General features: G+C 37.1%; 2 protein-coding genes across 7 annotated transcripts in view; one reads left to right on the top strand and one right to left on the bottom strand.

Moving 5' to 3' along the window:
- filip1l (filamin A interacting protein 1-like) overlaps positions 1 to 14,325 on the bottom strand; it is a 292,306-nt gene extending 277,981 nt beyond the window's left edge. For both annotated transcript variants that reach the window (XM_039744869.1, XM_039744868.1), the window contains exon 1: positions 14,072 to 14,325. The gene's annotated coding sequence lies outside the window, so the exon portion shown is untranslated. The remainder of the gene's footprint in view (positions 1 to 14,071) is intronic.
- cmss1 (cms1 ribosomal small subunit homolog) overlaps positions 1 to 15,968 on the top strand; it is a 373,767-nt gene that overhangs the window by 299,162 nt on the left and 58,637 nt on the right. The window contains exon 1 of one of the 5 annotated variants that reach the window (XM_039744873.1): positions 14,392 to 14,574. The exons of the other annotated variants lie outside the window; for them this stretch is intronic. Coding sequence (XP_039600807.1) covers positions 14,547 to 14,574 — 28 coding nt within the window. The 5' untranslated portion in view covers positions 14,392 to 14,546. Of the gene's footprint in view, positions 1 to 14,391; positions 14,575 to 15,968 lie in introns of those variants that run through there. 5 annotated transcript variants of the gene reach the window in all.

The raw sequence follows: 15,968 nt of genomic DNA, 5'->3' as shown, positions 1-15,968 counted from the left end.
CACATCTAGACCACTCTGCATTGTACAAGGCATACGAGACTTTTTTTTTCTGTTCTTAGAATGCTAATTCTGGTTGCTAAAGATATCACTCCCCCTACAAAAAGTGAAAAGCATGTTTTCTGCCAGTTGTCCTTGGCAGGGCCCCATACATGCTTTAGATGACAGAATTACTTACAGACTGAAGTCAATGAAGGGCATGTTCTTGCAGTATAATGTTATCCTCAAGTCAGACTAGACTAAACCCACGGAAGACAGCAGGGCAAAAAAAGCAGCCAAGTGAAATGGCTTTTCTATCAGCCAACTCGCCAAAGGCTGTGAAAGGGATCTGAAATACATTTTGAAAGGTTTTATCAGTGGTTCATTTGTCGTCTCAGGAGTAATTAAAGCCAGAATCAGTCTGTTCTTCTGCCACATTTAAAATGGGCATGGCATGCACTCCAGTTTATCTGGCAGTACTGAAGGTGGAATCTTGGCACGGCCAAAATTATTCTCACACAAGGGGAAAGTGTATGCTTAGAAATGGAAATGTGTGCACTGAGGTGTCTGTGGTAAAGTTTCCATATGTTTGGCCCTGTACCAGAAAATCTATCTGTGAGAGCAAGTAAGAGATGTATTTAGAATCAGATCACAGCTGTGACAAATCCAAAAAAAGACTTGGGCAGGGGGAGGGGATAGAAGTGAATTATTATAGTAAAAACTTCTACAATTCTATTTACACAAAAGGGCATTGGTAGTAATTTCACTTCCGTCAAATATAATGGATAATGCCCTGTAGGAGTTTTAGGTGTGACATGGTACCATAGGATCTTTGCTCACAAAGTTACTGTGCCTATACCATATAAATAGTACTCATGTGTTATAGACCAGTAGTTCTCAACCTTTACTCCTCCAAGGTCCCCTGGTGATACACAGTAATTTCTGAAACCCCCTACAGAAGCCATGATTTTTACCTAATAGTAATCATGCTGCAGCCTTAACAAGACTGTTTATTATTAAATGCAGGTTCCAAAAAAAAAAAAAAGGATTGCTGCTATTGGTATTATAATGATGTCCCTTTTTTAAAGCATAATACTAAATGAATAGACCATTTCTAAAACAGAATTATGTTTTTATTAAATCAGTTATTTTTAATAATGGCTGAATTTCTTAATCATAATATAATGCAAATTGGCCCTTTTTACGGATAAATAATAACCAGAATTGACTAAAATGCAGAATTTTTCACTACTTAGTTGGTTACATTTTTAAATTAAGAATACAATTATTACATATCATTGAAAATTAAAAATCCTTAATAATTTTTAAATGCAGAATTAGTAATTATAGACATCTTTTTCCTAACTTAATTATAGAAATTACATCATTATCATCTGGATTCAGCACTAAGTTTCCATCAGCAACAATTACATTTAACATGACTGCAAATGCAAATATGTTTTCTTTCCACAGACTACAATTAAGTCAACAGAAAAGGCAAAAGCATCATGTTGGTTGGTGACAGCAAACAGGAAAGCCATGAAACAGTAGCCAGCCCTAACACCTGAGAGGCTTTAAAAAGTGATTGAAATTGAGCAATATTCTCCTTTATGAGACAGTCATACATTTGGCATCATGCTAAAACACTGAAGTTCTTTATGGCAGTGTGGCATGTTACCTTCTTTTCACTTTTTCTTGTTGGGTCAATAAGAGGAGGCCATGCCCATTCTAACTACAAGTCAGTAGCTGTAGTGTGCTGCACTTCTCAAATAAATGTAAGTGACCATTCAATCCTGAATTGCTATGAGTATGTGAGAAATGCATCCATCCACTCTTTATCTGGACATGATGTGTCTGCTAGAGATGCATTTTAATGGCAGGCGTAAATGTAGTCTAATTAAACTATATACAGTACACCCCCAAAATTTGCAGGGTTTATGTTCCTAGATCACCTTGTACCGCTCTCAGAACCGGCACGATTATAATACACGCTGCCCTATTTGAGAGGCAGCAAAAAGAAAAAGAAAACAAATAATCCGGGGCGGGAGTGACCAACACTACTTTCCTACTTCACCACTTCAATTATAGAGATACACCAGAGAAAGCAGGATCAAGCAAAAATGATTATTGGCAGACAATATATAGGATCACTGTAACAACAAAAAACCTTATTTACATAATATCGCGCTGCAGCGCTTTCCTTCACCACACAAATCATAACACCAACACTTGAAAACATACATTACTAATAAAGACTTGAACAAATGTAAACACAACAAAAAACCAATGGATTTATAGTCTTTTAAATCTCATCCGTATGGAGCGTTGAGCTCAGTCTGTAGTGGGGAATGAGAAGCCAACCATATCTCTTGTTCTGGGAAACGTTCTGATTAACAGTTCCTTGTGCTGGCCCGTCAAGTCCTCTCCCGTATTCCTTCCTCCCGAAAGAAAAAATAATTTGCTTGGAAATGAACCCGGGTTCACCTGACGATATCCAAGAGGTGTTAATCCTTTCCCTCGTGCCTTTTTCTGTTATGGCCTCCTTCTCTCCTAGCTCCTTCTCTTCCCTTTTTTCCCGCCACCTATTTACATTCGGATAGCTCCTCCCCGTACAGTCTGTTGGCCCTCCAAGCCAGGTGCTCCCCTCCCTTTGTATAAAGGGCCGGCCCTAAACATAAAGGCATACCACAAAACCAGGTATGGGAAAAGGTACAAACTTACAGGTACATATCCATATTTCATTTGACCGTTACAACATGCGAAATATGGATGTGGTTAAAAAAAAAGTTTATAGTTTAAACCATAAATATGCCCCCAAAACACTTTAATTTCATTTCAGACTCAGCTTAATACGTTACCTTAAAAAAAGAATGTAAAGGTAAACCCATATACTGTACAGTACTGTACATGTACTGCTATGTCTCCCGCAGTGCTAGAATGTAAAATACCAATGTTACCACTACTGTAATTCATGCAAGTGCGTTTTCATTGCCAGGAGCCTTAGAAGGTGCAGGGCATTTCGGTGGTATCTTGGGGCTTTCACCCTTAAACCACCACATACTTGGGGGGTTAATGCATCCCTGGACGCCAAATACTTTTTTTGCTGCACTTTTTAAGCAAACGTTACAATTCACAAAGAAAAAGTGAAATTTTAATGGAAAACTTTTTTTTTTCATGCAAAGAGCATCATAATTACTGCAAAACAGATCATTTTACACACTGCCAATGAACTGAAAAACTACTGGAGCAATATGTACAAGGTGCAACTGACGTCATTGATGAAATTCAGTAAATCACCGAGCCAACTGCTCTTGAACTGGCTGCATGCCAGCACACAGAGGTAAACGCTGATGCTTGCAGGCTAGTCTAGTATAACAGCTCAATCCCAGGGACAGTGAGGCTGCAGTGGTCATGAGCTGGCTGCTCAACGAATGTACGGCACTGACTGGTCAGGTCTGACGTGCTGGTAAATTGTACTGGGAGCCGACTACTTATAGCCAGTTGCAGCATTCAATGAATGTACATCACTGAATATACTCGGCTCCTGCATGCTGGCAAATGACACTGGGAAACAACTAAAGCCGGTTGCCACGGTTTTAAGGGTTAAGATTAACAAATCGGAAAACACGAGAACACTCAGCTGGAGATGCGTCACTAGGCAGCAGTCAATCAGCAGCAAGAAGAAATGAATAATGCTGTAGCGGTATGGTGCTGCTAAGATTCACACCATTGAGAAGACAGTGATTTATTTATTTTTATGGTGGAGACAAAAACAAAGCAAACCGGTAATCAAACAGCAAATAAAAAATGTAATGAAAACAACGATACCACCCCGTTCCCCTTACAGAAATTATGCATTAAATCCAACAAAGCACAAACAAAACACAGACAGTAAAGTCCATGAAAAATGGCAACAAATGAAATGTAATGATGAAAATAGTCCAGAGATCCGCACGTTGAATGGGAATGTAAAGTTCCTGAAATGGTTAAGATGGGTGGACGGGTTCAGGAGCGATCCAGGACAAAACAAATAAGTACCGGTAACCCAACAGAAGGCAGACAGACAGGAAATCGAAACAAAAATTAAAAAAACTTTTTTTTTTTCTTTTGGTCACTGGCCCCCTTTTTAAAAGCTGCGCTGACATCCTTTCACCCCAACAGCCCCTGCACCCTCAGCAGAAGACCAATCAGAGCCACTGCTGGGAGCTGCAGTTTCAAATTATAATAGAGTACAACCGTCTCGGATTGGCTACTTTCACCATCCCAAGCCGCGTTTTCCTCTATGATTGCTTTCTTTTCTCTCTACAGTGCAGTACTGCCACGAAAAAAGCCATAAAAATTGTGGAGGATATTTGCGTTTTCTGCTGACAATTATTAGTTAAGTTCTAAGGAAAAATACGCAAACGACTGAGGCCGCGAACTCAGAACTGCGACATCGCAGGGGTCTACTGTATTACATTTACTTAATTTGGCTGACGCCTTTATCCAAGGCAAGTTACAACATTTATGATAAAATTAGTTACATTTCTTTTGTTTATTCAGTTGGAGCACAAGCAGGTCAAGTGATTTGCTCATGGTCATCAACTAAATGATAAATGAACAGAACAATATAGCTATACTAAATAATTCAAACAGAAGAATGAATGAAAAGGTTAAAAAAAACATGAGCGGGAGATGGAACCCTGACCAAAACGGTACAAAATACAACAATGATAAAAGAATGTACATGTATTACATGTATTTAAGTTATATAAATGTTTTCAGTAGCATTTTAGAAATATAATGTATGTAAAAACCAAGCTCCGACAGGTTGAAATAGCTTGTCTTTTCTGACCCATACTTCTTTTATTACAGCGAAATGGTGCCTATCCCAGCAGCAGCACATTCAAATACAAACCTACACACAAGCCAGACCAGTTTAGATTCACCAATCATCCTAATACACACGTCTTTGGGAGGTGAGAAAACTAGATTGCATGGGACAAAAATCCACACAGACTGCACATTGAAGGTCACCAGACTGGAAATTCGGTGCAGGTCAGATGTGAGGCAGCAATGTTTTTTCAAGGTAAAACTTATTTAAGGGAGCCAGAACTAGGCCTGAACCAGTCTCAGCTGAAATGCAAGTCCACCACAGAAGACCAACCAAGAAATAGTGATAACCTATTTCACATGATTTATGCCAGAAAAAAATGCATTTCATCTCTTGTGCTTTGCTGTGGAATTAACTTTTCTCAGTGAATTGACATTATTAAAATGTGTTAAAATATTCTAAAAATTACAACATAATGAGTATATAATGGTTAACACAAACAAACTCAAGATGAATTGTATGATCTCTCGTCCATCTTCTAACCTGCTGATCCATACAATATCAGATCTTGATATGTAAATGTATTATTGTAATCTTGGTGATATTTCTTCAAGGCATTGGAAAATAAAAATGAATTAGAACATTTCATAAAAATCACATGCTAATCCATTGGGTTAAATTAAGTTAGAAATGACAGGTAGAAGGTTTAAAAAGGTTATCAGTGTCCTGTCAGTTAGCCCAAAAATATGTCCGTGGTGTAATGAAGCCTAGTTGCAGCAAGGTAACAAGTTTATGTACCTATATAAAGGTGGAACAAAACCAAATGAGTCTGATGTCTGAGAGAGCTTGGTTGTTTCTTTTAATAGATTAGAACCTGAGCCCCAGTCTGAAAAGAACAGAAGATTACTTTTTAAATTTTTTGTCTCTTTTAAACTTAATCAGTTCTGCCTCTATGCTGTTTGTTTAAAATAGACACAAAAAAGTGGTTAAATAGTGTTGTCTATACATTTAATTTTGTAGCTGGGGCAAAGAAGGCTGCATGATTAAATACAGGCAAGCTTTCAGCTTTAATCAGAATAGCAGAGTTTAAGTTCTGAAAATGTGTGTATTCCGTGTTTGCAGAAAAATATGGATATTAGAGAGTTAGATGCAACAAAAAATTTATACTATCTACAGAATTAAGGCATGGACAAATTGGATTTGTAAAACTAGCAAAAAAAAGAAAACGTTTGCGACACCATTGTAACTTATTAGCCTTTGCTACAGTCTGCTTATAGGAGCACTAAGTGATGCCCTTCACATGAATTAAAAGGGGCTCTCCAGGAAGGACTGAATCCATTAATGGTGCTGATATTGTACCCTAGTCCTGAAACTTAGTATTTGATTAGGAGCTCCCTCCATCTACCTGATACTTTTAAGGCACTTACCGAACACTTGTGTTTTATCCATGGTGGTCTCTGCTGTACACAGAAGGAATAAAAATTATAGCTAGGGTTGTATCAGTTTCGTAGAACCTTAACTCATCTACACTATATATGGTAGCAGGTAAAATAACCATTTTGAGGACACTGAACCTCTGGTCCTCCTAAGACCAGTGTTAAAACTCTGCCCTCTATACTTGCTTTATGCTAAAACCATGAAATGAGACAAAGTCCTTATGCATGTCATAGATTTTATTTATGAAACAATATGCTATATAATACTTGACAACTGTAGAAAGGCTTAAAATATCACACCTATACAGTACTGCAGTGTGTATCAGGGCAGCATCTTGCTGTAATTAGAAGGCAGTGTTGAGAATCTGGCAATGTGAAGCATTTTATTTTGTAGTATTTACCAAAACAAAGTACATTTTTTCAGTGTCTATACTTAGAAATGTGAATTTGACCGAATTTGTCCTCTCCCATATATAATTCAAAAATAGTATGCTTCAGGCTTGTAAATATGATTTGCTATTAAACTGTTAGTTAAGTAGGCATCCAGTAATAACAGTAGACTTAACAGCTGGCAACAAGTGCACAGTTGAGGTGTAGAGCCATATAGAGTGGGCACTGGCCATGGTGAGAAAAGAAGCCAGAAAATGAGGACATCCATCTGAAACTTGAAGAGATGTGAGACATGACTACATAGTAAACATTCAAGTAATATACAGTAGCAAAAATAGAGATCAGCAACACTTAATATAATGGACACATCAGCATGGGTGGTTTGCAGTCTGTGGACCAAATATTGTGACTTTATGAAACTGAATAAAATATTAAATACAGAAAAATAATATGAAAATGTGTAAGGTTCCAGGAGACATTTAAACATGTATTTACTATAAAGGTACACAAACAAGGCAGCATGGCAAACATTAAACAATGCCCTAGAACTTTTAATTGTACGGGTAAAATACAAACAATGACTGATTATTATCACTTTATTATTATCACTTGGCCTGCTCCACCATCTCCAAAGCACTAATTTTGTCTCTTTCTCTTCCCTGAATATGCCCAATCAATAAGATTATTGCAGTAACCATGCAGTATTCAGACTGTACTCCTATTATATTAAATGACCTGGTGTGTGTCACAATATTCATACTCCACACCATTAGATCTCATTTGTAGGATGACCTTTCTTTGATTTGCAGTTAGTACACTACAAGTGCTTTTCAGAAGACGTAAATGATTTTTAATGCAGTTACACCATTGGTCAGTTGGTGCTGCTGCTGTTTCTGGTGGTATGACACAGGACATGGGAGGGGGGGGGTGATCTAGTAGATGAGAGAACCGTTTGGGCTTTGTTTCACATACTTATTGCTTCTTGTTCTGACTTGTTAATTTCTTTTTGGTTTTATTAATAAAAATAATTGATCACAAAAAAAGGCATGAATTGCCTAAGAGTGATTTGAAAGATGGCACATTTTTCAGTTTAATATTTTGAGTTTAAAGATGACAGAAAAAATTAATATATATCTAAAGGACTGTCTTCTGCATTCTTAACAAAAGCCCCCTCATATTATTTCAGGTTTTCTCATATGATTTATTTGGATTCACCTGTGTTTACTTACTTTGTTGTCACATTCATGCGATTGGATGACAGTACAAGCGCTGTGAATTGAAGTATTGTTATTTTGCGAGTTAAAGTCCTGTCGGTATGGGTTTTGGGGTGAAGGATCTCATTCAGAATCATTTAGTAGTGATTAGCATTTACTGCAGTAAGGGTCATATTGAGACATCAAACTTTTGGAGCAGGTATTAAAGATGGCTGAGAAAGTGCTAGAGAAAAGAATCAGGGATCCAGTAAACATTACAAAAATGCAGTTAGGTTCCTTGCCTGGGGAAGGGGTCAACAGATATTTTCTTTGTTACCGGGCAAATGCGGGAAAAGCCTCAGGTGAAGAAAAAGAACTTGCTGTGTGTAATTTTAGATCTAAAGAAGTCATTTAAAAGAAGCAATGATGGGCAATGAGGGGGCCAGTGAGAAAGTTAGTTATTGATGAGTGTTTAGTGTTAATGGTGGTGATGATGTATGAGGAAGCCTGAAGAGTGGTGAAGACAGCAGGCAGATCCATTCTGACTTTTTGTGATAGTGATTATGTTGTTGATCAGAGAACTTTGCAAAGGAGCTTTTGTATTGATGGCAAAAAGTAAAGTGGAATTGAAGGAGAAAATATTGAAATGGAAAGCTACTTTGAAAGTAAAAGACCTCAAGGTAGATGAAGGGAAGACCATAGTGATTATCGGAGATGAAGGTGCAAAAGGCATGGAAGAGATGGGTGAACAGCCATAAATCCTCAACAGTAAAGAAATTCAAGCCAATACAGTTTGTCAGACGTGGGTTCATAAAAGATTTGGTAGTGTGAATGGTAGTCTGCACATAGTTGGTGAATCCCTTAAAAGTAGAAAGCGTATGGGGCATGCAGAATACTGACATAGGCAGTCTATATTTAGATATTAGAAATGGAGTTACTTTGGAGAATGCTGAAAGTTCTGCATTTAAAGAATAATAAAGATAATGATAATATCTATGAAGTAAATGTTTAGGGGATTCCAAGAGTATTATGTAGTTTGTTTACAAAAATTAAGTATGGTATCCCAGTCTCTCTAGTGGTGAAGGTGGTAGTCCTCTGTTTTAAGGTTGGTTGCCGCTTCAGACTCATTTACAAATGTTTCTAATTAAATCATATGTTCTTTCGACCACACCTTCACAGAAGTGGTGATGTGCATTCTCCAATATCAATAATTTAATCTGTTTTTGTCACTGATATACCTGACAAATGTGCTCTAGCAATTGTTTATCATGGACCAACATTAACCATAATAAAAGGAAACCCAGCATTCTTACATGTGATCCGAAGAAGGCTGGGATTATATTTCTTCTGTTAGCTCACAAACTGTACCAGCTTTATAGTATCTCCTAGTACACTTTGTGTCTTTCAAATATTTAAATGACTAGGGGGCTTCGCTCGCCAACCCCTGTGTTTGGTTTTCCGGATACACACTTGTAAGATTTTTCTTTTTCTTTGAATTGTTGCTATTTCATTAGTTAGTTTCACTTTTATTTCAGAACTTCTGTAAAAACAATATTTAGAATCTTTCCTGTCCCAATATGCTGAATCTTTTAAATGAGATCTGTGAGACTTGCGTTTAATGACTTTGTTCCATAATTTAGGATAGGTTTCTTTGTTTGGAATTTCAGCACAGACAAAATGATCCACATCGTCAGCAGTTAATAATTTTTTTTGCAAAGTAACCAATAAATGCATTTGAGTTAAACACCGTTTTTGAAATTCTCTGACTTATACTAATTTACTTTTGTTTGCGTCAATGCGATCTGTACCATCTTTTTTTGTTTGATACTGTAGCAACTGACGTAATACAGTGTCACAAAAGTTCTACTTTAACAATCACAGATTGCGTAACCCCAAACACAACTTTCTAGCATCCTCTCCAACCCCTCCTGCCACGGGTTTCTCCTCACCCTTACCGCATCAATCAGCACCCAGCTATCAGTCTACCATGCTGTATTCTGCCCTCCCTCGATCAGACCCAACAGTCACTTAAAACAAAAAAGGCTTCAGCTTGGCTGGGACTACAATACTTTTGAATGTTACTGCTTTCATATTCTGTACCTTTCTCTACATGTGTATCGCACCTTGGGTCTCCTCTCCGCGCTGCTCTTTCTTCTTTGCTGAGAGCATAGGATCTGTGTGTTTCACGTGACTTTACATGGCTGAATGTTTTGCTGGCTGTCCATCCTCTTATTTGATAAGAAGGGCATATCTTATAGAGAATCTTATATTCCATGTCCCTGCGAGACTGCCCTGGGACAATCTCTTGGCACCAAGTCTAATGTTTATGGTCCCCACGAGATACTCCATGGCCAGTATTTTTTGTCTCACGAGTCTTTTAAATGTCTTCCGAGAACGTCTGAGAAGATCACGTATCGTTGCCTTGCTTTTCCATTCCAGGACTTTTTTTTATATAGAGAGAGATTTCCTCTTTTTGACCTCTTCTTGTATGTTGAAATATATGTGCAAGTACTTAATATTTTGATGAGTGCCCCACATGACAGAGGAATGGCAAAAAGAAAATGTTGGCACATCATTTTTGACATCTTCATGGGCCATTCTCAGTGGGCATTACTGCTCCATTGCCAAGGCCCTAGCAATGAGAGGGAATTATGCACTGGCAGGAATGGTATACATCATCATGGCCAGTGCAGAAGAAAGACCACTGCTAGAGGTTGGTATTCAGTGTATGTATACAAAGACCTTCATCTTTGATCCTTCCAAATCAGTGTGTCATGGTTTAAAAGCAAGAGTATCTTATCATAAATGCTGTAGGAAAAACAAGGCTGTCACAGTGTTTGTTGTTGCCATTTCCCCCACCCCATCCAACAGCAACTTTGACTTAAAATCTGGCACTGAAAAAAGACAGATGCTGTGTGGCATCACTTTAAAATAAGCTGATAAGCAAATATATTTTGGGGAAAAAGAAAATAACTATTTTTGGACCCTTATACACTACATCAGGTTTAGTTGGAGTATCAGGCTGAAACCACACTAACGTTACATACATTTTCTTCTTGGTAATTGGGATTAGACCAACCACAATGTGTAAATACATCCAAAAAAAATCCTTACAACAAAAGGAAGTTGTTGGGCAAAGTTTTAAGGAATTATTACACATGGGAGTGCTCAATAGGTATACTACTGTAAATAGATAACTAAGGACTTTTTAAGCATTCCCTGATAATTCAATAATAGTAGCTAGTTAACCCTTTAAAATGACCTTTGCCACCTAACAAAATTGTCAACCAGCTGAGATCCCTTATCATGCTGACAGCAGCAGCAGGCCTTTCTGTTCTCTACATTGCTAGGCTTCTCTTTAATTAGAGTAGTAGATAATGGATGTTATTAAACCTTACATTATTTTTTCAGGGCTCAGCTGCAGCTGCTTATGATTGCATTATCAGGTTTAGAAAATGGATGCATGAATGAGTAGTGTCTACAAATAATTGCCTTTGCTGTCTTAAGATTTGGTATATTTTCATATTTTTAACCCATTGTTTTATGCTTGGTCTTTTTCCAGCATGTATAACTAGAATTTTAATTTCCGTTTCAAATGAAGGACCAGTATTTTTTAATGGGAGTTTGTCAGTAGTAATTTACACAGTCATGCATATTCAATCAGATGTAAATTGCTATAATTATCCAAAAATGCCAGACTTGTAGCAAACTGTTCTGGCCCATTTGACAGTGTAACAAGCACCTATTGAGTTAATTGTTCATGCATCTGTTCTAGACAAGCAGTGTGAGCTGATTTTGTGCCTATTTTTGTTCATAAAGTGTGGTAACATGAATTCAGTTTTTGTGTATGTGTGTAGGTCAGGAAATCAGGAAATTTCCTACCTAGTTAATAACCTACTTATCTCACTGGTATACCTGGTTACTGACAGAGCTTTCTTTCTTTGTCTGTTGGTTTTATTAATTAAATGCATTGCCTTGATTATTGTAATATATGGATTGGCTCCAGCAGTCCCCCATGACCCTGTAGTTAGGATATAACAGGTTGGATAATGGATGGATGGATGTCTATCCATTTTCTGGATCTACTTTTGTCATTGCAGTTTCAAGGGAATGTCATTCTTCACGAGGCATATTGTGCCAATTAAACAAATAACACATCTTTGTAATATGAAAAGAGAGTGAAGCCACCTAAACACTGCAAGATTTTATGAACTTCAAACAGACAGTGAATAGGATTGTGCTGTAATGACTGAGGCCCTTGGACTTTAAACCTGAAGGGCTGCTGTTTCAGTCCTCATCTCTGCCTCACTCTAAGACCCTGAGCATGTGTTCCACATGTTAAAATGTTTGTAAACCATTCTGCTGCATATTCATGCTGTAAGTTGTCTTGTATTATTAATACTAAATTAAACCCTAGTTCCAAGGTCTGTGAAATCAAAACTGCATAGACAAGTGCTACACTAAGTTGTGGAGAATTTTTATGGAAGCAATTATTTAATGCAGTCAGCCTCATTGTTGTGCCAAGAGCAGAATTAAAGAAATACTCACTTGCTCAAGTTCTGTAGCATAAAGCCCTAAACAATCTTTGCATGGAAAATAATCTTGTATGAATACTATTATCTGAAATGAATGTTTGTGAAATGGTGATAAGAAAGCCCAATGTGAGTACAGGTCATCTAATTTTAGTTTTGCAGATTCTGAGTTAGGTGGCTGAAAACCTCAATTGTGCCATTTATTAAAATGTATTTATGACCAATGATTCAGTTCTTTCTTTCTTTTTCCCAGTTTGAAATTTTACAGTCTTTTAACTGTGCATTAAGTCCATGTGCACCATTATACAACAATTCTGTTAAAAAAATAATAATACTTTATTCTGTCTAGTCTCTTGTCTTAATCAGTGGTCATCAATATCTTCACTAAGTGTGTCAGTACTGAAATTTGAAAATCTCACAGGAACATCAAGGCTTAGCATCATCATGAAAATTAGATTCTCAGAATCATATTAAGTTTTCTACCATAATTATTTGTCTTATCCTTGAATCGATGTCTTCCATGTTTTTCAAGTGAATTTCATTTAAATTCTGTTTTCCTTATATAGCAGAGTTACAAGTGAAAGGGCTCTGGACATTTATTTATAACAAAACAACAATTGCTACACTTCATATATATTTAGAATCAAAAGTTAACCTAATATAAACAACTTTGGGGGTATGCTACAGACACAGGAAGAATGTGCAGACTCCACATAATAGCCAGTGACTTGGGCAAGATTTGAACCAGCAGCAGTTGCTAAATAGTGTGACGCTGTGTATCCTGGAGGTCCAAATAAATAAATCAGTAATGATGAATCTTATTTCTTCAGCTGAATGTTTATTCTATTTTCTTTTTCAAATCTAGTATTTTGAAAAGATTAAATTAACCTCCTCCTTTAACAGGGGTGTCTTTAAAGCATAGTATCCTTTATTTTGAAGGTCATGTAAATGTAGTTTATTTATAACATCTGAGGATTTGGAATTGCAGGGAATCCAGACAAAGAAGAATTGAACTCCTATACAGTACAGTGATCTCTTTAATGCCATTTCCTTCCTTTGCAGGTCTTCTGTTAGGTGCATTCAGTAGAAAATTCATAAGAATGACTGCCCACTTACAGGCTTTTTACAGACTGTAGGCAAGTTGGAAAGTCAGTATGTCATGCCAAAGATGGGTTTCAGCTTGCGAATAAAAGGCTTCACATTTAGAAGCCACTGAATCAATAAAGCAAGACCTGCCATTCGTTACTGCTGTTCTTCGCAACTATACTTAACAACAAAGCATCCTGAAAATCTATGAGATCTTTAAAAGGAGTATGTATTGTTGTATAATCTGTTAAATACTAACAGTGAATAAAACAAAAGAACTCAAAGAAATAGATAATGAGTATGAAATGTTATCCAGCCAAAAAACTCTCCTACCCCACGTTAGTTTACTTTTCCTCTTACATTTGTCATGCATTGTTTCAGTGTAATTCGTTTTTGCTGTTGGAGAGAAGAACATGTTGGGTTCTACTTCTAATCAATAACTGAACATTGTAAATGTTAGAATATTTTAAAAAAGTAGCCACAAAGACATCCTCACGTGCTGCACTAGTGAAACTTAAATAAATGTAAGGATTTGTTTAGTACAAATCATTTAGTACAAATGTCTACATTTTTATAAAACACTTTGACTGAAAACATTAAAGCAACAGCAGCATATGAAACTAAAACAAAAAAACTCACACCTACCGTGATTATTGCTGTGCAGGAAATGAAGTTTGACTGTTCAGGGCCACTGCAGCCAGCTATTTCACTGTGCGTCTTCTCTAAATGTTATCCAGTTATGATGCCTGAGTCTTTTTGTTATTCTCAAAAGCCTTTATTTGTATCCTGCACCCACCAGCAGGATTTAGGCTGGGGGTTTTTGCCTTCTCTGCAATGCCAGTTTCTGAGCTTCTGGAAAAGCAGGCGGGCTTACAGTATACAGTCTGGGGACCTTGTGTGACAGCACTCAAGATGAGATTCTGGCATGCAGATAGCAGTCCTCTAAATTTATCCCACCCACTTCTGCTAGGCACTGTACTTTACGTGTATCAGGAGCCAGATGGCCTAGTCAAGAAAATGACCTCTCAGGATCAGTGGGAATAGACTGGGGAAATACAGATGCAACACAGCTTTACTATTTGGAAAGAGGACACCTCTACCGTCTGTGCACCGTGTGGCTATGGCATTGAGACTTGCTCACCTGTATGGTCTGTACTTATAATACATGTCAATTATCACAGTTTATTTGAACCTAGTTAGTCAGATCCAAACATTTGCCTGTTGTTATTGTCTAGTGCAACTTCCTGGTAAAACCTGGAGAAAATTGGATGTCCTTGAGTTATTTTAAAATTTATTTAAAAAACTGTTTTGTTTTGTGGTGAATTTGCAAAGCACTAAATTTTGTTAGATTCTCAGATGTAGAATTTGAAAAAATGTCCTCAAATTTTAGCGCACATTAAAAACACAATGCTGATAAGTAACAACTTAACACATAAAAGCATTAGAGGTTAAGTTTTATGCATTTAAATTAAAATAATGAGGTTTCAAACTTTGCCCTCCATTGAAAGTACAGCAGTTAAAGATTTATGATACAACTGTTTAAGGTTAGGAAAGGGATTTGTTAAAATAACTGTTGAGAGTTATTTAAAATAGTATGCATTGCAAAGAGGCAAGGAAATATTTTGCCAGCTATTTTATTTCATGACTAGATGCTGAAAGTTGAACTTAGAGAAGACCCCAGCCACTTGCCCTTCCCTACAAATGCACTTTAATAGTGAAAGATGTTTATGGAGAGTTCTGGCTAAGAAAGGTGACACCTGTGAAGTCTTGGGCTTTCACGGTTTTACAAGGGCTTGCATGAGTTTTACAAATTATTTGTTCACATTGTTCTTCATAGAAAGTCTTTTGCCAAGAAAAGTGTCAAGTTAGAAGGTTATATTTTACAGGTGGATCCTCAATTATATAGCTTGTTCCTGACAATTTCTATATGTGTCTGTCATTCTTAAATATTTGACAGTGAATTCCTTTTCTCTAGACAAGGATTTCCTTATGTGCTGTGCAAATGTATTCAGTACCCTGTAATTTTCTGAATAACCTATCCTCCACTGAAATTTTGAACTCTGTGATATTTTTAATTCAAACCACCAAAAGCACAACATTTTAATTGTGACATTGTTTTATGTTAAAGAATATTAACAAGAAGAAAAAAGACATTTCCTTTTTCATTAGTACTCGGTTCCATCCATCCATCCATCCATCCAACCCACTATATCCTAACTACAGGATCACAGGGGTCTGCTGAAGCCAATCCCAGCCAACACAGGGTGCAAGGCAGGAAACAAACCCTGGGCAGGGCGCCAGCCCACCGCAGGGCGTACTCGGTTCCACTACTTTAATATTATTTAAAAGCATCATTTAATTTCTACATTCTTTGGAAGTGTATTTGTCTCATTCTTACAGGTAGATCTGCTCCAGGTTGTTCAAGTTAGTCCACATTTTTACATAGTGCCACATATACTCTATTTGCCTTTGACTGAGCCATTGCACAAAATTCATTATTTCTCACTGAGACTCTCCAAGGTTACTTTGTCTTTACGTTTGG

The sequence above is a fragment of the Polypterus senegalus genome, chromosome 2 (genome assembly GCF_016835505.1).
Source record: "Polypterus senegalus isolate Bchr_013 chromosome 2, ASM1683550v1, whole genome shotgun sequence".
In the NCBI taxonomy this organism is placed as follows: domain Eukaryota; kingdom Metazoa; phylum Chordata; class Cladistia; order Polypteriformes; family Polypteridae; genus Polypterus; species Polypterus senegalus.
The sequence above is the reverse complement of the archived record's forward strand: the minus strand, read 5'-3'. Positions and strand labels throughout refer to the sequence as shown.